Raw genomic sequence first — 23,483 nt, 5'->3', positions numbered from 1 at the left:
TTGTGAGTTCCTAGCAAGTAGGCGTGAGGGATTGATTTGGGATTGTGGGTGGCATGGCAGACAATCGAAGGGTTCTTCTCCTGACCTCTATTTTTTGGCTGTTTTATAGCTCATCTCATGCTTTTGTTCACATTTTGCCATTTTAAAAGTAACTTCCTGCTAATCTACACATTTTAGGAAGGGTCCCAGTCCCCTGCATGCCCGTTCGGTAATCCGGCCCTGGTCAAACAGGTTACACCTGTTGACCCAATGACCCACTACACCACTACCTACCTAGAACTGTTGGGTGACCAATATAGACACCTCTGACCCAATGACCCACTACACCACTACCTACCTAGAACTGTTGGGTGACCAATATAGACACCTCTGACCCAATGACCCACTACACCACTACCTACCTTACCGTAGTCTGACTATAACAAAGGCTGGTTCAACAGCAACCCAAGCCCTCCCTTACCGTAGTCTGACTATAACAAAGGCTGGTTCAACAGCAACCCAAGCCCTCCCTTACCGTAGTCTGACTATAACAAAGGCTGGTTCAACAGCAACCCAAGCCCTTACCGTAGTCTGACTATAACAAAGGCTGGTTCAACAGCAACCCAAGCCCTTACCGTAGTCTCACTATAACAAAGGCTGGTTCAACAGCAACCCAAGCCCTTACCGTAGTCTCACTATAACAAAGGCTGGTCTAACAGCAACCCAAGCCCTCCCTTACCGTAGTCTCACTATAACAAAGGCTGGTCCAACAGCAATGCATGTCTTTTTTATCCCAGCAATTTTATAATATCATTACATTTTACATTTATTTATTGTTGCTGTTGTTTAAAAATGTTAATTTTATTACAACCAAACTTATTAAAATGATTCATCTAACTTCCTGGTTGTATGGTGACAAATCAGTGCATGCAATGCAACTCCTTGAGATATGTGAATAGGATCTGATCTGTAACATGATTCACCTTACTTCCTGGTTGTATGGTGACTAATCTGTGCAATGCAACTCCTTGAGATATGTGAATAGGATCTGATCTGTAAAATGGTTCCGATTATAAAACACATTTGGGAGCTTTATAACGGTGAGTGGACATTCTCCATTTCTCTTTATACTGGATCCAGCTACTGTGAAAAGTTTGGAGGTGCGTAAAAACCCTCCATAGTCTGCGTTATTATTTTAATATTATATGCCCACGGGGAGAAATGATGGGGCCGGTCAGTGTATTTCAAGTATTTAAACGTTTTTTTCTTTGTTTAGAATTTGATTCAAATTATTTGTTCGCTTTGTAGGCCTCATCATAAATTAATTGAATCTTGCTTTTTAACTATGTTTGGCATGTCCATGCTCAGCCATAATGAAATGTACAACAGTGTGAATGCTATTGAAGCCATTCAATTACTTAGAACAATGTGGACTGTAAATGGGTTCAAGTTAACGTATTTAGCAAAGAGGGGATAGGACTACATTTTGATATTTAGTTTCTGTAAGCCATTTAACAAGCTATAACGGACTAACATTGGAATTGGAGTTGATTCCAAGGCAATACATATAAGATCGTAAATACACAACTTGAAGCAACCACGTATTACACTGTGGAACAGGTTCTGATTGGCCAGTGAGGGGCCAAGCCTTGACACACCCACAACCTGTCGATTTATGAATACCCAACCCTTTCGCACCAAGTGCTCCAATAAATGTAGTTGTGAAAATAGCTACAATATTTCTGACACACCCCTGAACCTATAGCGCTACCGCCTACGCTTAGATTTACCATTGTGTTTGGTTTGTTAAAATAGAGCCCCAAGTGTCTACCAGACCCTAAAGTAGAGTGGGTTTTCACTTCTGACCAGTATGGACTTCAACACCCTACCGAGTGCTTGTGTCTGGTTTCCCCTGTCAGAAAAAGCACCTTGTTTCTTGTGATGGATGGATTGTGTGAATGGAACTAGTTTCAGGAACGGGCAATTTTAGACAGTGTCTCTCTTTAAAAAAAATGTTTAATACACAACGGTGTCCATGGGCCGGATCCGGACTGCAAGTGGTTTGAGTAAAAACATTTTTATTTGTATTTTATTTATTTTTCTCAAGGAAATGTTTTATTAATGAACATTGAAATGACTAAAATGAACTTAAAACTGATATTGGACCCACATTATGGAGCTACGTTTATAATCACTCTGCCCAGCTTGCTAACGGTCATCAAGTGAAAAGCTAGACATCGAAAATCGAAAATTATAACAGCGTTGGATAAATAACTATTTTTTGCAAATTTTGACGGCAAGTAAATATATTGTAAAACTTCAATTAAATGCAAAGTCTCAAAAACCTGTCCCTTTTAATAGCCAGGGATCAGCACACGTTTCAGCAAATAAACGTCCTGGGGACCTGGACAAATGTCGAACACTGAAGTCTATTTGCAGTGACCCCGTTGCAACTACGGGGGATACACGGCACTACAAGGCACAACAAACGAATGGTACTGGAAATAAAATCGGGGGTGTATGATAGGCAGCCTAGTCTTTGCAAGTCTGATCTGCAATAGATGTGTTATTATGGGTATACTGGTAATACTGGTCACAATAAACATAGTGGTAGTCTTTTCAACATTTTATTGAGCCAAGGTTGTGTGCATTAAGGAAATGGAAGCCTGGCTCAAACAGAAGAATGTCTCTTATAAGCAGCGGTTGTGTTCAGTGATTGAAGCGAATAAACTCTCGGCTATTCATTGAAGTAATTAATTTAGAGTGCGGCCCTCCGGACCTCGGTGAAGACCGAATGCAGCCGTGGTCCAAAAGTAATTTGACACCACTGTTCTGAAAGATGGATTTCTACTGTTGTTCTTTTTGGCCCAGCTGAAGTTATGATTGTTATGTCCCATTACATTATGCTGTTAACTTCCTCAGTAGAGAGGTTCGTCAAGATATCAACATGGCCCTCCCTCCTGCATTAGTGGAATGCTGCTCCATTAAGTTTGTTGAATAATTCAAAACTACGATCTCAAAAAGTATAATTTTACTTTTAGCAGAAACTCGTATCCAGAGCAATTCAGGTTAAGTGCCTTGCTCAAGTAGCGAGGCTCATTAATATATCAACAAACCCCTCTCTATCTCTATCTCCTCCTTCATTAATGGACACATATCAATATCTCTTCCTGCATTAGTGGACACATATCTCTAACTCCTCCTGCATTAGTGGACACACATCTCTATCTCCTCCTGCATTAGTGGACACATATCAATATCTCTTCCTGCATTAGTGGACACATATCTCTAACTCCTCCTGCATTAGTGGACACACATCTCTATCTCCTCCTGCATTAGTGGACACACATCTCTATCTCCTCCTGCATTAGTGGACACGGTGACTTGATTTGACAGATTTTTCACCTAGTCATCTCAGGGATTCATTAATATATCAACAAACCCCTCTCTATCTCTATATCTCTGTCTCTATCACCTAGTCATCTCAGGGATTCATTAATATATCAACAAACCCCTCTCTGTCTCTATCACCTAGTCATCTCGGGGATTCATTAATATATCAACAAACCCCTCTCTCCTGCATTAGTGGACACTGCGACTTGATTTGACAGATTTTTCACCTAGTCATCTCGGGGATTCGAACCAACAACTTTTCATGTTTTTCCTCCCGCCCCATCCTAAAATATTAATGTCTCCTCTGTGTGTGTGTTAGAGTCAACTGATTATGATTTTTCAACGCCAATACCGATACCGATTTATTTGAGGACCAAAAAAAGCTGATACCGATTAATCTGCCTTTTTTTTCTTTTTTTTTTTGTAATAATGACAATTACAACAATACTGAATGAGCACTTATTTTAACTGAATATAATACATCAATAAAATCTATGTAGCCTCAAATAAATAATGAAACATGTTCAATTTGGTTTAAATAATGCAAAAACAAAGTGTTGGAGAAGAAAGTAAAAGTGCAATATGTGCCATGTAAGAAAGCTAACGTTTAAGTTCCTTGCTCAGAACATGAGAACATATGAAAGCTGGTGGTTCCTTTTAACATGAGTCTTCAATATTCCCAGGTAAGAAGTTTTAGGTTGTAGTTATTATAGGACTATTTCTGTCTATACCATTTGTATTTCATTAACCTTTGACTATTGGATGTTCTTATAGGCACTTTAGTATTGCCAGTGTGACAGTATAGCTTCCGTCCCTCTCCTCGCTCCTCCCTGGGCTCGAACCAGGAACACATCGACAACAACCACCCTCGAAGCAGCGTTACTCTTGCAGTGCAAGGGGAACAACCACTCCAAGTCTCAGAGCGAGTGACGTTTGAAACGCTATTAGCGCGCACCCTGCTAACTAGCTAGCCATTTCACATCGGTTACACCAGCCTAATCTCGGGAGTTGGTAGACTTGAAGCCATAAACAGCTGTCACGTTCTGACCTTAGTTCCTTTGTTTTCTCTTTTGTTTTAGTATGGTCAGGGCGTGAGTTGGGTGGGTTGTCTATGTTCGTTTTTCTATGATTTTCTATTTCTGTGTTTGGCCTGGTATGGTTCTCTATCAGAGGCAGCTGTCAATCATTGTCCCTGATTGAGGACCATATTTAGGTTTTTCGATTGTGTTTTGTGGGTGGTTGTTTTCAGTCTTTGTGTGTCTGCACCAAACAGAACTGTTCCGGTTGTTTCTTTGTTGTTTTGTTATTCAGTGTTCAGTTTACTTTATTAAAAAGATGAACACGTACCACGCTACGCATTGGTCCTCACCTTCTTCCCACGACGGCCATTACAGAACCACCCACCAAACAAGGACCAAGCAGCGTGGTATCAGGCAGCAGCGAGATCTGGACTATGTCATAACTTGGGACGAGATAGACAGGTGGTCGGTTGACCCAGTGAGAGTGCCGGAGCCCGCCTGGGATTCTCTGTGAGGAGGGATGCCGGCGAATGGAGTTGGCACGGCGATCAAGGAAGCCCGAGAGGCAGCCCCAAAAATGTATTGGGTGGGGGCACACAGGGAGTGTGGCGAAGTCAGGTAGGAGAACTGCGCCAACTCCCCGTGCTTACCGTGGAGAGAGATGGACCGGGCAGGCACCGTGTTATGCCGTGAGGCGCACGGTGTCCCCGGTGCGCAGGCATAGCCCGGTGCGGTACATAGCAGCACCTCGTAGTCTCCCGTCTGTCCTGAGCTGCCAGAGTCTCCCGTCTGTCCTGAGCTGCCAGAGTCTCCCGTCTGTCCTGAGCTGCCAGAGTCTCCCGTCTGTCCTGAGCTGCCAGAGTCTCCCGTCTGTCCTGAGCTGCCAGAGTCTCCCGTCTGTCAGTGTTCAGTTTACTTTATTAAAAAGATGAACACGTACAACGCTGCGCATTGGTCGTCACCTTCTTCCCATGACGGCCGTTACAATGTGACTTTGTATGCCAGAGGGTTAAATAAGGAACATGATATGGGAATTGAAACCAACCAGGTGTGTGTAATACAGACAAAACAAAACGAAACTGAAACATGGATCGGTGGTGACTAGAAAGCCGGTGACGTCGACCGCCGAACACCCGAACAAGGAGAGGGGCCGGCTTCGGCGGAAGTCGTGACAACAGCTCAATGCTTGACGCACAACGAAAAGCTGCTGGCAAATTGCACAAAAGTGCTATTTGAATGAATCTTTGCGAGCCTGCTGGTGCCTACCATCGCTCAGTCAGACTGCTCTATCAAATCATAGACTTAATTATAACATAATAACACACAGAAATACGAGCCTTAGGTCATTAATATGGTAGAATCCGGAAACTATCATCTCGAAAACAAGATGTTTATTCTTTCAGTGAAATACGGAACCGTTCCGAATTTTATCTAACGGGTGGCATCCATTAGTCTAAATATTCCTGTTACATTGCACAACCTTCAATGTTATGTCATAATTACGTAAAATTCTGGCAAATTAGGCAGCCCAAACTGTTGCATATACCCTGACTCTGTGTGCAATGAACGCAAGAGGAGTGACACAATTTCACCTGGTTAATATTGCCTGCTAACCTGGATTTCTTTTAGCTAAATATGCAGGTTTAAAAATATATACTTCTGTGTATTGATTTTAAGAAAGGCATTGATGTTCATGGTTAGGTGCACATTGGAGCAACGATACGCACCGCATCGATTATATGCAACGCAGGACACGCTAGATAAACTAGTAAATTCATCAACCATGTGTAGTAACTAGTGATAACTAGTGATTATGATTGATTGTTTTTTATAAGATAAGTTTAATGCTAGCTAGCAACTTACCTTGGCTTACCAGGCTCCTCGTGGAGTGCAATGAAATCAGGTGGTTAGAGCGTTGGACTAGTTAACTGTAAGGTTGCAAGATTGGATCCCCCGAGCTGACAAGGTGAAAATCTGTCGTTCTGCCCCTGAACAGGCAGTTAACCCACCGTTCCTAGGCCAGTCATTAAAAATAAGAATGTGTTCTTAACTGACTTGTTAAATAAAGAAAAAACGGTGTCCAAAAATACAGATTTCCGATTGTTATGAAAACTTGAAATCGGCCCTAATTAATCTGCCATTCTGATTAATCGCTCGACCTCTAGTGTGTGTGTGTGTGTGTGTGTGTGTGTGTTCCATTCAACCTTGCCATCATAGCTGATTTGTTTACATCTAAGAGGAGTTATGCCCTCTGTACAACTGAAGTAAAACTGTTTAAGACCTTTGTCTTCAGTCTCTGCTAATTACAGTGCCTTGCGAAAGTATTCGGCCCCCTTGAACTCTGCGACCTTTTGCCACATTTCAGGCTTCAAACATAAAGATATAAAACTGTATTTTTCTGTGAAGAATCAACAACAAGTGGGACACAATCATGAAGTGGAACGACATTTATTGGATATTTTAAACTTTTTTAACAAATCAAAAACTGAAAAATTGGGCGTGCAAAATTATTCAGCCCCCTTAAGTTAATACTTTGTAGCGCCACCTTTTGCTGCGATTACAGCTGGAAGTCACTTGGGGGTTGTCTCTATCAGTTTTGCACATCGAGAGACTGACATTTTTTCCCATTCCTCCTTGCAAAACAGCTCGAGCTCAGTGAGGTTGGATGGAGAGCATCTGTGAACAGCAGTTTTCAGTTCTTTCCACAGATTCTCGATTGGATTCAGGTCTGGACTTTGACTTGGCCATTCTAACACCTGGATATGTTTATTTTTGAACCATTCCATTGTAGATTTTGCTTTATGTTTTGGATCATTGTCTTGTTGGAAGACAAATCTCCGTCCCAGTCTCAGGTCTTTTGCAGACTCCATCAGGTTTTCTTCCAGAATGGTCCTGTATTTGGCTCCATCCATCTTCCCATCAATTTTAACCATCTTCCCTGTCCCTGCTGAAGAAAAGCAGGCCCAGACCATGATGCTGCCACCACCATGTTTGACAGTGGTGATGGTGTGTTCAGGGTGATGAGCTGTGTTGCTTTTACGCCAAACATAACGTTTTGCATTGTTGCCAAAAAGTTCAATTTTGGTTTCATCTGACCAGAGCACCTTCTTCCACATGTTTGGTGTGTCTCCCAGGTGGCCTGTGGCAAACTTTAAACGACACTTTTTATGGATATCTTTAAGAAATGGCTTTCTTCTTGCCACTCTTCCATAAAGGCCAGATTTGTGCAATATACAACTGATTGTTGTCCTATGGACAGAGTCTCCCACCTCAGCTGTAGATCTCTGCAGTTCATCCAGAGTGATCATGGGCCTCTTGGCTGCATCTCTGATCAGTCTTCTCCTTGTATGAGCTGAAAGTTTAGAGGGACGGCCAGGTCTTGGTAGATTTGCAGTGGTCTGATACTCCTTCCATTTCAATATTATCGCTTGCACAGTGCTCCTTGGGATGTTTAAAGCTTGGGAAATCTTTTTGTATCCAAATCCGGCTTTAAACTTCTTCACAACAGTATCTCGGACCTGCCTGGTGTGTTCCTTGTTCTTCACGATGCTCTCTGCGCTTTTAACGGACCTCTGAGACTATCACAGTGCAGGTGCATTTATACGGAGACTTGATTACACACAGGTGGATTGTATTTATTATCATTAGTCATTTAGGTCAACATTGGACCATTCAGAGATCCTCACTGAACTTCTGGAGAGAGTTTGCTGCACTGAAAGTAAAGGGGCTGAATAATTTTGCACGCCCAATTTTTCAGTTTTTGATTTGTTAAAAAAGTTTGAAATATCCAATAAATGTCGGTCCACTTCATGATTGTGTCCCACTTGTTGTTGATTCTTCACAAAAAAATACAGTTTTATATCTTTATGTTTGAAGCCTGAAATGTGGCAAAAGGTCGCAAAGTTCAAGGGGGCCGAATACTTTCGCAAGGCACTGTACATTCTGGTGCAGTAGAGACGTTCATTAAGATATCAACATATCTATCCTTTGTTAGTGGAATGGCTCTCCAATTAAGTTTGTTGAATAGTTTGTTGAATAATAAAACCACTGTCTTAAAAAGTATAATACAATATTAATGAACTAACATGTCCATAACACTTTCATTTGTGTTTGTGCGTGTCTGTGTGGGTGTATGTGTGTGTGCTTGTCCTGAATTACCTGCAGGAGTGGCATCCTTGCTAATCTGTACCCAGTGTATGTCCTCTGGTCAAATGGCTGAGCATTGTGGGAAAACACAGCAGCAGGATGACACAGTGACAGAGGTCACCTGCTGGCTTTGACCTTGTTGTTGTAACTGCCACTGTGATACACTACCTCTGATGTTTCTCTCTCTAGTACCGCCCCCTCTCTTTCTCAGTCTCTCTCTCCCTTCCTCTCACACTCTCACCACATTTCCATATCGTTCTTTCCCACTCTCATTCTTTCTCTCTCATTCTCTCACCCCTTTCCTTCTCTCTCATGTCTGATATAGGTTTTAAGGAGAAATGCTGGTGGTTCTACTGTGTCCTCTCATGAATCTAAGGCTGGCGGGAGTGTGTGTTCTCTAGCCTCAGGGCCTGACTGTGACATGATTCTCTTTGCTTTGCTTTAGTGTGGGAATTACATGTATTCCTCTGATCTACCATCTTATCTCCCTCCTTTCCCTCGCAGACTAAGGATGTATCTCAATCTCAATAGTCTGTAGATCTGTACAGATCTAAAAACACAAGAGAAACCAAATTGGTGGATGCTAATTTAAGCCATTAAGATGCACCCGAGCGTGTATCCACAGTTGCATTTCAATCCAGAGAGTTGTTCTCTCAATATCTGTGACCCACCACCTGGATTCCGACCTACAGTTGAAGTTGGAAGTTTACATACTTAGGTTGGAGTCATTAAAACTCGTTTTTTCAACCACTCCACAAATGTATTGTTCACAAACTATAGTTTTGGCAAATCGGTTAGGACATCTACTTTGTGCATGACACAAGTAATTTTTCCAGCAATTGTTTACAGACAGATTATTACACTTATAATTCACTTTATCACAATTCCAGTGGGTCAGAAGTTTTCATACACTAAGTTGACTGTGCCTTTAAACAGCTTGGAAAATTCCAGAAAATGATGTCAAGGCTTTAGAAGCTTCTAATAATTTAATTAAAATAATTTGAGTCAATTGGAGGTGTACCTGTGGATGTATTTCAAGGCCTACCTTCAAACTCAGTGCTTCTTTGCTTGACATCATGGGAAAATCAAAAGAAATCAGGCAAGACCTCAGAAAAAATTGTAGACCTTCACAAGTCTGGTTCATCCTTGGGAGCAATTTCCAAACGCCTGAAGGTGCCACTTTCACCTGTACAAACAATAGTATGCAAGTATAAACACCATGGGACAATAGAGCCGTCATACTGCTCAGGAAGGAGACGCGTTCTGTCTGCTAGAGATGAACGTACTTTGGTGTGAAAGGTGCAAATCAATCCCAGAACAACAGCAAAGGACCTTGTGAAGATGCTGGAAGAAACGGGTACAAAGGTATCTATATCCACAGTAAAACGAGTCCTATATCGATATAACCTGAAAGGCTGCTCAGCAAGGAAGAAGCCACAGCTCCAAAACCGCCATAAAAAGCCAGACTACGGTTTGCAACTGCACATGGGGACAAAGATCATACTTTTTTGGAGAAATGTCCTCTAGTCTGATGAAACAAAAATAAAACTGTATGGCCATAATGACCATCATTATGTTTGGAGGAAAAGGAGGGATGCTTACAAGCCGAAGAACACCATCCCAACCGTGAAGTAAGGTGGTGGCAGCATCATGTTGTGGGGGTGGCAGCATCATGTTGTGGGGGTGCTTTGCTGCAGGAGGGACAGGTGCACTTCACAAAATAAATGTCATCATGAGGGAGGAAAATTATGTGGATATATTGAAGCAACATCTCAAGACATCAGTGTCTGTCATGGTTGCCTTTTAGTTTGAAGATGTGATCCAGAGTCAGGTGTTTTATACAACAGCCTTCTGTGTTCTCTTTTCGACTCTTTTGGTAATCATCTCTCTGCTTCCACCGAGCATTCCATTGATTTCAAAACTCGGTCAACAACACTGTTGATCACCGTTTCTTCCCCATCACTGTCATCAGAAGACCCTACAATGTCTGGTTCAGTGAAAATGTTTTTACCTAAATCAGGGATTTCCTTATCGTCTGATTCATTTTCAGAGCCAGAGACCCACTCTCTGGTGAGACAGACATACATAAAGAGTTTTGATCAAATAATAAAACTAACAACATTTAAATGCCTCTCTTGTGAAGTAGTGACACTTAATCACTGCCCAAATCTGTAGCCCCCCTCCCCTTTCCTCCTCTCTCTGGCTGTGCTGTGCAGTCCGCTGCTCTTTTTATCCGGCATGTGTTTTTTGATAAACACCTTAGTTTGACAATTGTCATAACATGCATAGAGTAACGGGATTGCCATGAAACCGTTTAATGATTCTGGCATCGCCCGAAATCACATTTTCCAGGCCTTGTTTAGGAGGGGGAGGTGTTTTGAGGGGACACTGGTACGACGCTGTGTTTCCCCCCCTCAGGCTTTGGGGAGCGAGGACCAGATGGGGGACGTGCAGTTGGAGAGAGAGGGGCTGCGTAGAGTGCTCAAACAGACGGGACGAATCAAGTGTCCTAAGGAGGTATGTCTCCTCCAACTGGGCACAGACGTCAGTTCAATGTCTGGTTTGGACATGGAATCGACGTTGATTCAACACGTTTTTTTTCTTTCTCTCTTTTCTCCCACTTCTTTCTCTTGCTATCTTCTCCAATTGTATTCGATTTTCTTCTCTATTCATGCTGAACTCCCCTCCATCTCCCTTTACCTCACACGCTCTCTCTCTTTCTCCCTCCTCTCCTCTGTCTTTCTTGTTATTCTGCCCAAACATACATCACCACTGTGTTATCAATTCCTCACACTACGGTGCAGAGAGGGGAAGAGGCAGGGCTGCGGAGACAGAGACATTTACTATAACCTCTCTTCGTCCATGGACATGTTCAATCTTTCCTCCACTTCTGTCTCATTCTTATGTCAAACAACCACAAAAAATGGTTGGCCATCTCTCCTGAGAAATATATGTTTATGTTAATTAGACTATAAAAAACGTTAGATGAATAATAGGCCCAATGTGATGGTTGCCTTCGTTAGACAAATCCATACTCCGCTCCACCAACCTGATTTCCAGTCTAATGTGAATGTTCTCTTTTTCCCTTTTTAAATGTTGCCCACACACACACACAGAGCTGCTCAGCCCATTTTTTCAGTCTGATGGGATACCAGTACCATCAGAAGCGCTGTGGCAGAGAGCTATCAGAGGAGGACAAGCCTGTGTTTCTGTGTCAGCACTGTGGGAAGACCTACCGCTCTAAGACTGGCAGAGACTACCACCTCTGCACTGAACACCCCACCACTAACAACAATACCAGCGGCAGAGGAGTAAGAGAGAGCTGAACGTTTACTATTACACTATTATGACTAGTGTGTCTTGAAATGTCCTATATGCTGTTAATTATGGAAATGAGTTCCATCTGGTTCGTTCAGCAATTCCTGTGGCAGAAATGTATGATTGATTGAATCGCTGTGAATCCTCTTCTCATTGGTCTTTGACTGGGCTGTGTCCCTCCTCTCTTCCAGATGAGAACAGAAGAGGGACAGCCTGCAGGAAGGAGGGAACAGAACCACATGGAGAGAGAGAAGGATGGGAGAGAGAGGGAGAGAGAGAGGAAGGACAACGAAAAGGGTCAGGAGTTGTCTGCGGGTAGGGAGAAGGATGGGAGAGACAGGAAGGACAATGAAAAGGGTCAGGAGTTGTCTGCGGGTAGGGAGAAGGATGGGAGAGACAGGAAGGACAATGAAAAGGGTCAGGAGTTGTCTGCGGGTAGGGAGAAGGATGGGAGAGACAGGAAGGACAATGAAAAGGGTCAGGAGTTGTCTGTGGGTAGGGAGAAGGATGGGAGAGACAGGAAGGACAACGGAAAGGGTCAGGAGTTGTCTGCGGGTAGGGAGAAGGATGGGAGAGAAAGGGAGAGAGAGAGGAAGGACAACGAAAAGGGTCAGGAGTTGTCTGCGGGTAGGGAGAAGGATGGGAGAGAAATGGAGAGAGAGAGGAAGGACAAAGAAAAGGGTCAGGAGTTGTCTGTGGGTAGGGAGAAGGATGGGAGAGAGAGGGAGAGAGAGGGGCTGGGGGAGGACTTTGAGAGGACTCCTAGTGGTAGGGTGAGACGTCGGTCTGCCCAGGTAGCAGTGTTCCACCTGCAGGAGATAGCAGAGGATGAACTGGACAAGGACTGGGGCACCAAGCGAGACGACCTGGTACCGGACAGCAAGAGGGTAAGACATACACAGGTACATACACACATACAAACACATTTAACATGTGGTCCCTGTCTTCCTCCCCCAGTTGAACTACACTCGTCCTGGTCTTCCCATTTTCAGTCCCAAGCTGCTGGAGAGCTGGAAGAACGAGGTCAAAGAGAAGGGCTTCATCTGCTGCTCCAACGGAGTAAGAACCTCTGGACAACATGTTCTGTACATTAAACCAGATAAATCCTGTATTTTAAGTAATCCAGTTGCTTTTATACATTTCAGCACTGTCAATTCTGAGCTCAACAAGTTAATGTTTTATAGGCAGAGTTTATTATTGCTGTGTCTGAGTTATTGTTCCTCTCTGTTTTCAGAGCTGTGAAGCTGTTTACTCCAGTGTGTCCGGACTCAAAGCTCATCTGGCCAACTGTAACCAGGTAGGACCTTAAAAGGATTCAAAAATATCTGACCCTGTATCACTCTGTTGAGTTCAGGGACAACTTGTACCTACGCTTGACTGGGGTATGTTTCTGTGTGCTGCAGGCAGAGGGCGATGCAGGGAAGTACACCTGCTTACTATGCCAGAAGGAATTCAGCTCAGAGAGTGGTGTCAAATACCACATCAGCAAGACCCACTCTCAGGTGAGACAGACATACATAAACAGTCCTTTACAGGTGGGCCTGATAGACCCACTCTCAGGTGAGACAGACATACATAAACAGTCCTTTACAGGTGGGCCTGATAGACCCACTCTCAGGTGAGACAGACATACATAAACAGTCCTTTACAGGTGGGCCTGATAGACCCACTCTCAGGTGAGACAGACATACATAAACAGTCCTTTACAGGTGGGCCTGATAGACCCACTCTCAGGTGAGACAGACGTACATAAACAGTCCTTTACAGGTGGGCCTGATAGACCCACTCTCAGGTGAGACAGACGTACATAAACAGTCCTTTACAGGTGGGCCTGATAGACCCACTCTCAGGTGAGACAGACATGCATAAACAGTCCTTTACAGGTGGGCCTGATAGACCCACTCTCAGGTGAGACAGGTGGGCCTGATAGACCCACTCTCAGGTGAGACAGACATACATAAACAGTCCTTTACAGGTGGGCCTGATAGACCCACTCTCAGGTGAGACAGACATACATAAACAGTCATTTACAGGTGGGCCTGATAGACCCACTCACAGTTGAGATGTTCACTCATTCAGACACACATTTTAAAACACACAGATGAGACGTTCACTCATTCAGACACACAGTTTAAAACACACAGATGAGACATTCACTCATTCAGACACACAGTTTAAAACACACAGGTAGATGTCATCCACTTGTAGTAACATGCAGTTGAATGTTTTCCCCTCAACATGATCATGTTACAGAACTGGTTCCGAGCCTTCAGCCACATGTTGCCCAGCAGCAGCAGCAGCATCAGCAGCAGGAGCAAACCGCCAGACTACCAAGGGAAAACGGAGGTCAAGAACAGAGCCACCATGGGAAAGAAGAGAGGCCGCAAGCCCAAAGAGCGCCCCCCTGAGGCCACCCCCGTCCAAACAAACACTTTTTTCAGCACCACCCAAAACTCAGCCCCCACCCTGAACATGGGCCAGACCCCGGTCCCGACAGAGACAGGAAACCCAGGGAGTCTGACGCTAAACAGACAGCCCAACCAACCCACCACACGGAGGAGTAGGCCCAAGTGGGTGCCCCCTCCCTCCGAGTAGCTCTGCTTTCAACCCAAGAGCCAGAGAGGCTATGTCTATCTATCCACATTACGCCAGTAAGCTCAAGGATGTTTTGGATACCTCAAGGACTGGCGAACAGAGAACAAAACTAAAAACAACTGCACTCAGATCTTTGTGTTTTAAATATACTGTATACAGTTTGTGTCTCCTGGTATATGTTGATATGTTTATTTAGTTTCCTCCATTCCATTTCCAAGCATCATTTCAGTTAAACTATTGACAACAGGGGTTCATTGTTATCAACGTTATAGTCCTACTCTGTGTAAAAACATATTTTTCTAAACAAAAGTAGTATTTCAAATTAATGTTGGCATTTTCCCTCTACATGTCTTTAGTTTCATGTTGTGATTGAGAGATTTTTCAAATGATATTCTATTAGGATAGTGATACTATATCTATCTATCTATATACAGTATATAGTCAAAGCAATGACGTCATCCCTCTTTTTTCAAGGCAGGAAGGTCAAATTTGGTCTAAAGCGATCACTCCTTTTCATTTTTGTTGTTTGACACTTTAACGTCTTTTGTTTGTTTTATTGTGTCAGCTGAATGTCGAAGTAGAGAGGTTGTTTTGATCAGTCTACAGTGCAATATGCTAATTAGATGTTGTCTCTTTGTTTTCTTTGGCTTTTCTTTTCAAAGTAGTGAAAGACCACATACATCATACATCAAATCACTGTGTCCTAATGCTCTGGCTACGTACTTAGTCTTTGTTTCAATTACACTGAAATGTAGGAAATTAGCACCATTTTCACAAAATGATATGAGATTTTATCGAATATTGGTGACAGTAATTAGACCTTGGGACATATGATTGGGGATGTTAACACAAACATTGACACTAAAATCTATATCTACACTCAAGCAATGTAAACAGAATATCCACAAAGTTTGAAGATGTGTAGATTTAGTTTAAGATAGGTTTCGCCATTGGACCTCATAGTCTGAATTAAATGTGGGAATGTTGTAGTAATTGTTCCCATTAAAATGGACAAAAATTCTCAAGCTAGAATTTTCCTAGGACTGTCTGGGAGTCGGGAGAGGAAGACTGAGAGGTTTGGAACTCTCTTTGTTAGTGGTGTATTAACCAATTTAGCCTTAAAAAAAAAAATTAAGTTTAAGTTACTTTAATCTTTTAGGAAACATAAAAAGTAAAAACCTAAAATGAAGGCTTAGATGTTGTTATGTATATGGACATATTCCCGGTCATTAAAACCACTTGTCTTGCACTTTAACCCCTTTCCTCTCTTCCCCCCATTTTGTCTTTTTGCACATGAAGAGCAGAGAAAAAAAACTTGACGCAGCCTAAATGTTTACCTTAAGAATGATGGGTAAAGACACAAAACTGTCCGTAGATCAGCTTCTAAGGGGCAGCTTCCCCCTACTCCAACCTAAACCTCCTAAATTGAGGGTTGTAACCCAGGACTGTAAAATGAAACTGTGGTGTCCAGAAACAAGAACATTTAGATCTCTGTGTCCCGCTTTCCGACAGGATTCAATGAGTAGATAACAGGGCCACCTAACTAAGCTGATCCTCAGAAATGATAGACATTGTAGGCTGTTCTGCCAGTCAACTATTTCACGTAAAAGGAAATTACGTTTAAATGAAATGTCTTTAATTTATGAAAATGCTAATGTGCAATCAGCTCATTTTAATATTTTATCCATAATACATACTTAAAGCAGATACTTGAATACACAAAACAATTGTAATAATTTGATTTAAGTAAAATGTCATGAAATGTTTAATGTATATTTATATCAATGGAGCAGAATAGCTCTCTCAAAGCAGCAGACCTCTTTTATAATCACTTGTGTATATTATCTAGTTAATCTGAAAGTGGTGGCAGTTTGTGAAAAGGTTAAGTTGACATGGTTACTCTGCTTGTTCATACAGAACAGTTTTTCCAGAAATGCTATTACTTTGTCATGTATATTTCCTACAAATACAGGTGCTAAGCTCATACAGTAATGCAACAAATCTTAACCATTATTTAAAAATCATGTAAATATCACATTTACATAAGTATTCGGACACTTTACTCATTACATTGTTGAAGCATCTTTGGCCGCGATTACAGCCTCAACGCTTCTTGGGTATGACGCTACAAGCTTGGCACACCTATATTTGGGGAGTTTCTCCCATTCTTCTCTCCAGATCCTCTCAAGCTCTGTCAGATCGGATGGGGAGCGTCACTGCAAAGCTATTTTCAGGTCTCTCCAGTGACCTTCGATCCGATTCAAGTCCAGGCTCTGGCTGGGCCGCTCAAGGACATCCAGAGACTTGTCCCGAAGCCACTCCTGCATTGTCTTGGCTGTGTGCTTAGGGTCATTGTCCTGTTGGAAGGTGAACCTTTGCTCCAGTCTGAGATCCTGAGCGCTCTGGAGCAGATTTTCATCAAGGATCTCTCTGTACTTTGCTCCGTTCATCTTTCCCTCAATCCTAACTAGTCTCCCAGTCCCTGCTGCTGAACAACATTCCCACAGCATGATGCTGCCACCACAATGCTTCACTCTAAGGATGGTGTCAGATTTCTCCAGATGTGACGCTTGGCATTCAGGCCAAAGAGTTCAATCTTGGTTTCATCAGACCAGACAATCTTGATTCTCATGGTCTGGATAGTCCTTCACATGCCCTTTGGCAAACTCCAAGCGGGCTGTCATGTGCCTTTTTCTGAGGAGTGGCTTCCGTTGGGCCACTCTACTATAAAGGCCTGATTGGTGGAGTGCTACAGAGATGGTTGTCCTTCTGGAAAGTTCTCCCATCTCCACAGAGGAACTCTAGAGCTCTGTCAGAGTGACCATCGGGTTCTTGGTCACCTCCCTGACCAAGGCCCTTCTCCCCCTATTGCTCAATTTGGCCGGGCGGCCAGCTCTAGGAAGAGTCTTGGTGATTCCAAACTTCTTCCATTTAAGAATGATGGAGGCCACTGTGTTCTTAGGGACCTTCAATCCTTCAGACATTTTTTTGTACCTTCCCCAGATCAATGCCTCAAAACAATCCTGTCTCGGAGCTCTTATTTTGACTGTTTTTACATTGTAGAATAATAGTGAAGACATCAAAACTATGAAATAACATTTGAAATCATGTAATAACCAAAAAAGTTTTAAACAAATGAAAATATATTTTATATTTGAGATTCTTCAAAGTTGAAAGCTTTGCACACTCTTGGCATTCTCTCAACCAGTTTCATGAGGTAGTCACCTGCAATGCATGTCAATTAACAGGTGTGCCTTGTTAAACGTTCATTTATGGAATGTCTTTCCTTCTTAATGAGTTTGAACCAATCAGTTGTGTTGTGACAAGGTAGGGTTGGTATACAGAAGATAGCCCTATCTGGTAAAAGACCAAGTCCATATTATGGCAAGAACAGCTCAAATAAGAAAAGAGAAACTTCAGTACAACATTACTTTAAAACATGAAGTTCAATCAAAATAGAACATTTCAAGAACGTTGAAAGTTTCTTCAAGTGCAGTCACAAAAACCATGAAGCACTATGATGAAACTGTCTCTCATGAGGACCGCCAATGGAAAGGAAGACCCAGAGTTACCTCTGCTGCAGAGGATACGTTCATTAGAGTTACCAGCCTCAGAAATTGAAGCCCAGACACATCTCAACATGAACTGTTCAGAGGAGCCTGCGTGAATCAGGCCTTCAAGGTCGAATTGCTGCAAAGAATCCGCTACTAAAGGACACCAATAATAAGAAGAGAGTTGCTTGGGCCAAGAAACACAAGCAATGGACATTATGGACTGGTGGAAATGTGTCCTTTGGTCTGATGAGTCCAAATCTGAGATTTTTGGTTCCAACCGTCGTGTCTTTGAAAGATGCAGAGTAGGTGAACAGATGATCTCTGCATGTGTGGTTCCCACCGTGAAGCATGGAGGAGGAGTTGTGATGTTGTGGAGGTGCTTTGCCGGTAACACTGTTTGATTTATTTAGAATTTAAAGCACACTTAACCAGCATGGATACCGCAGCATTCTGCAGCGATACACCACCCCATCTGTTTTGCGCTTAGTGGGACTATCATTTGTTTTTCATCAGGACAGTGATCCAAAAACACACCTCCAGTCTGTGTTAGGGCTATTTGACAAAGAAGGAGAGTGATGGAGTGAGTGCTGCATCAGATGACCTGGCCTCCACAATCACCCGACCTCAACCCAACTGAGATGGTTTGGGATAAGTTGGACCGCAGAGTGAAGGAAAAGCAGCCAACAAGTGCTCAGCATATGTGGGAACTCCTTCAAGACGGTTGGAAAAGCATTCCTCTTGAAGCTGGTTGAGAGAATACCAACAGTATGCAAAGCTGTCATCAGGGCAAAGGGTGGGTACTTTGAAGATATAAAATATTTAACACTGTTTTGGTTACTACATGATTCCATATGTGTTAATTCATAGTTTTGATGTCCTCACTATTATTCTACAATGTAGAAAATTGTGAAAATAAAGAAAAACCCTTCAGTGAGTACATTTGGTGTGTCCACACTGTGGACTGGTACCATATATTCATACTTCACCCTATCAGTCTTCCGAGATGATGTGGAGAACACATCCTGTTTGAGCGTAGAATACAGCAGCAACTGCAAAAATATGTTTACACCATATTTTGTTGTAATTTACTCATTTAATGGCACTTTTTTTTCACCTACCCTATTTTTTCTTAGTGATAACAATAGTTAGTTGAAGTCCATCAAATGCCATGGGATGTTGAAATACGTTGTTTTAACAAGTTTGATAATGTACATTAAATGTTGATTTTCAGGACACAATTATTGAGAATCCATTTGTCGATATCTAAGGATCAACAAGGAGGCGTATCTGTGTTTGTTTCTCTATTTAGTGCACTTACTACCCCTTGAAATAGGAGTGTTGTCGCCTGAGCATTTTAGTAGTCTGGACTGTGTGTGGTGTGACTTTTGTACCTGAGGAGTCTATAGGCTAAGATGTCTTCCTTTTTTTCACAAATTCTATTTTTAATGTTTTATCTTACAAACATTTACAATTTCAACAAGTTTTAGATAAATCTTTGTTCTGAAAATGTACCATAATAGACTGGATACAAAACATTTGGTGATTGTTTATGGTGAGGAGAATACTTAGTTATGTTCTAAATGAGAAAATGTTTTTCTTATGTTGAAGTTGATCTGATCAGAAGCTATATCCTATAACTAGGGAGGCACCACACCTTTGAATCTGAACTGTTAAAAAAAAATTTTTTTAAGTGTTGTTTACCTGTGCATTATTACCCCTCAACTAATTAATAAAAAATGTTGTTGACTAAGTTTGACTGTTGCCATTATATATACGGTACTACACGATTCTATATGCGTTATTTCATAGTTTTGATGTCTTCACTATTATTCTACAATGTAGAAAATAGTAAAAATAAATAAATATAAACCCTTGAATGAGTAGGTGTGGCCAAACTGTTGACTGGTACTGTGTATAATACTGTACATGAATCACATGACATGACAGTGTCATGTACCTCAACCAGTAATGCGGGGCCGTCACATATTTTATTCCCTGCCACCAGTGGTGTAAAGTACTTAAGTAAAAATACTTTAAAGTACTACTTAAGTAGCTGTTTGGGGTATCTGTACTTTACTATTTATGTTTTTAACAACTTTTACATTACTACATTCCTATAGAAAATTCTGTACTTTTTACTCCATACATTTTGCCTGACACCCAAAAGTACTCGTTACATTTTGAATGCTTAGCAGTACAGGAAAAATGTCCAATTCACACACTTATGAAGAGAACGTCTCTGGTCATCCCTACTGCCTCAGATCTGGTCACTAAACATAAATGCTTCCTTTGTAAATGATGTCTGAGTGTTGGAGTTGGACATCTGATGGCTGTCAAAAAAAGTCTTAAAAAAGGAAATGGTGCCGTCTGGTTTGCTACATATCAGGAATTTGATGTACAGTGCCTTGCGAAAGTATTCGGCCCCCTTGAACTTTGCGACCTTTTGCCACATTTCAGGCTTCAAACATAAAGATATAAAACTGTATTTTTTTGTGAAGAATCAACAACAAGTGGGACACAATCATGAAGTGGAACGACATTTATTGGATATTTCAAACTTTTTTAACAAATCAAAAACTGAAAAATTGGGTGTGCAAATTTATTCAGCCCCTTTACTTTCAGTGCAGCAAACTCTCTCCAGAAGTTCAGTGAGGATCTCTGAATGATCCAATGTTGACCTAAATGACTAATGATGATAAATACAATCCACCTGTGTGTAATCAAGTCTCCGTATAAATGCACCTGCACTGTGATAGTCTCAGAGGTCCGTCAAAAGCGCAGAGAGCATCATGAAGAACAAGGAATACACCAGGCAGGTCCGAGATACTGTTGTGAAGAAGTTTAAAGCCGGATTTGGATACAAAAAGATTTCCCAAGCTTTAAACATCCCAAGGAGCACTGTGCAAGCGATAATATTGAAATGGAAGGAGTATCAGACCACTGCAAATCTACCAAGACCTGGCCGTCCCTCTAAACTTTCAGCTCATACAAGGAGAGGACTGATCAGAGATGCAGCCAAGAGGCCCATGATCACTCTGGATGAACTGCAGAGATCTACAGCTGAGGTGGGAGACTCTGTCCATAGGACAACAATCAGTCGTATATTGCACAAATCTGGCCTTTGTGGAAGAGTGGCAAAAAGAAAGCCATTTCTTAAAGATATCCATAAAAAGTGTCGTTTAAAGTTTGCCACAAGCCACCTGGGAGACACACCAAACATGTGGAAGAAGGTGCTCTGGTCAGATGAAACCAAAATGGAACTTTTTGGCAACAATGCGAAACGTTATGTTTGGCGTAAAAGCAACACAGCTGAACACACCATCCCCACTGTCAAACATGGTGGTGGCAGCATCATGGTTTGGGCCTGCTTTTCTTCAGCAGGGACAGGGAAGATGGTTAAAATTGATGGGAAGATGGATGGAGCCAAATACAGGACCATTCTGGAAGAAAACCTGATGGAGTCTGCAAAAGACCTGAGACTGGGACGGAGATTTGTCTTCCAACAAGACAATGATCCAAAACATAAAGCAAAATCTACAATGGAATGGTTCAAAAATAAACATATCCAGGTGTTAGAATGGCCAAGTCAAAGTCCAGACCTGAATCCAATCGAGAATCTGTGGAAAGAACTGAAAACTGCTGTTCACAAATGCTCTCCATCCAACCTCACTGAGCTCGAGCTGTTTTGCAAGGAGGAATGGGAAAAAATGTCAGTCTCTCGATGTGCAAAACTGATAGAGACATACCCCAAGCGACTTACAGCTGTAATCGCAGCAAAAGGTGGCGCTACAAAGTATTAATAACTTAAGGGGGCTGACTAATTTTGCACGCCCAATTTTTCAGTTTTTGATTTGTTAAAAAAGTTTGAAATATCCAATAAATGTCGTTCCACTTCATGATTGTGTCCCACTTGTTGTTGATTCTTCACAAAAAAATACAGTTTTATATCTTTATGTTTGACCCCTGAAATGTGGCAAAAGTTCGCAAAGTTCAAGGGGGCCGAATACTTTCGCAAGGCACTGTATCTGTGAGTTTGGATGAATGAGAAGTTGAACTTCACCAACCATGTAGAGAACCTTGTCAGGAAACTCAAGCTATGTATTGGGTTTTATTACTGGCACATGGTTTGTTTTTCCTTTGGCGCCAAAAAGGAGTTGATTCATTGTACTTTTCTCTATGTATTGGACTATGGTGATACTATTTATGTACAAGCCTGAAGCTCTACACTGAAGGCTCTTGACTCTGTGTACCATGCAGACCTTCGTTTTTTGTCACCAATCAGATCTATACAGTGCTGTTGGGTGGACATCACTAGCACCCCGCAGGCTCCAACGCTGGTATATTCTATTTATAAGGCCATTTTAGGAAAACTATCCTCTCTTCTAGCTTGAAATGAAAACACATACAAGCTCAGATCTCAGTCTTGTTTTATGCTACGAGTCCTGAAGAATTAGAACCAAGCATGGGAAATGGTCCTTTCATTACTCAGCCCCCTGGTCTTGGAATTCTCTCTATCTTTATACCCTGAGTGACTTTAAAAGAGAGAAAAGCGGATCCATGAGGGGATAAGATGTCAAATGAGATGGGGAGAGACGGACATAAAATACGCTAAATGTGAGCGAGCGAGTGTAAGGACAAGAGGAGAGGGATAGTGGCCAACCAAACACCATTAAAATAGTCATCAGCCTCCATCTTTACCTTAACCATTAGGGAGATTTGAAAAATGGCTGACCAAGTAATAGTGATTTGGGAAAACTTAGTCAAACTCATGCTCAGTCCAATATCCATGGATAACCACGCTGCGATATCACACCTCTCATTATGGCTTCCCAGGCCGCATCTTGGCTCTAGAGTAGCACTGAACTGGCTGAATATCTATGACACTGTTAATTATAAAGTGCTTATGATTGAACCATGGAAGGAGGGGGTGGGAGAGTGCCAAATACCAGGGCTGGAGCTTTAAAGGCTGCCTAAGGTCCATGGCAATATGTGCACACACACACACACACACCTCCTGGCACAGTCCTCACAGGATGGTCACAACATTTCCGTCCCGCCTACATTTAGCCAAATTAATTTTTACTATTTTCTACATTGTAGAATAATAGTGAAGACATCAAAACTATCAAATAACACATGGAATCATTTAGTTACCAAAAAAGTGTTAAACAAATCAAAATATATTTTATACTTTAGATTTTTCAAAGTAGCCACTCTTTGCTTTAATGACAGCATTCTCTCAACCAGCTTCATGAGGTATTCACCTGGAATGCATTTAAATTAACAGGTGTGACTTGTTAAAAGTTAATTTGTGGAATTTCTTTCCCTCTTAATGCGTTTGAGCCAATCAGTTGTGTTGTGACAAGGTAGGGTTGGTATACAGAAAATAGCCCTATTTGGTAAAAGACCAAGTCCACATTATGGCAAGAACAGCTCAAATAAGAAAAGAGAATCAGTCCATTACTTTGAGACATGATGG

The 23,483-nt window shown here is 42.0% G+C and overlaps 1 protein-coding gene across 2 annotated transcripts in view; it reads left to right on the top strand.

Moving 5' to 3' along the window:
- The window catches only part of LOC110508393 (zinc finger protein 512B), a 103,155-nt gene extending 83,401 nt beyond the window's left edge, over positions 1 to 19,754 (top strand). For both annotated transcript variants that reach the window (XM_090225676.1, XM_036966425.2), the window contains 7 exons: positions 10,956 to 11,054; positions 11,654 to 11,848; positions 12,047 to 12,742; positions 12,813 to 12,914; positions 13,090 to 13,152; positions 13,259 to 13,357; positions 14,109 to 19,754. In XM_090225676.1, the coding sequence (XP_090081802.1) occupies positions 10,956 to 11,054; positions 11,654 to 11,848; positions 12,047 to 12,742; positions 12,813 to 12,914; positions 13,090 to 13,152; positions 13,259 to 13,357; positions 14,109 to 14,450 (1,596 nt within the window). In that variant the 3' untranslated portion in view covers positions 14,451 to 19,754. The remainder of the gene's footprint in view (positions 1 to 10,955; positions 11,055 to 11,653; positions 11,849 to 12,046; positions 12,743 to 12,812; positions 12,915 to 13,089; positions 13,153 to 13,258; positions 13,358 to 14,108) is intronic.
- Positions 19,755 to 23,483: the final 3,729 nt, after the last annotated feature.

This window comes from Oncorhynchus mykiss, chromosome 28, assembly GCF_057628025.1.
Source record: "Oncorhynchus mykiss isolate SJ-2025 chromosome 28, ASM5762802v1, whole genome shotgun sequence".
NCBI classification, from domain to species: domain Eukaryota; kingdom Metazoa; phylum Chordata; class Actinopteri; order Salmoniformes; family Salmonidae; genus Oncorhynchus; species Oncorhynchus mykiss.
Note: the sequence above shows the minus strand (reverse complement) of the source record. Positions and strands in the feature narration are given on the sequence as shown.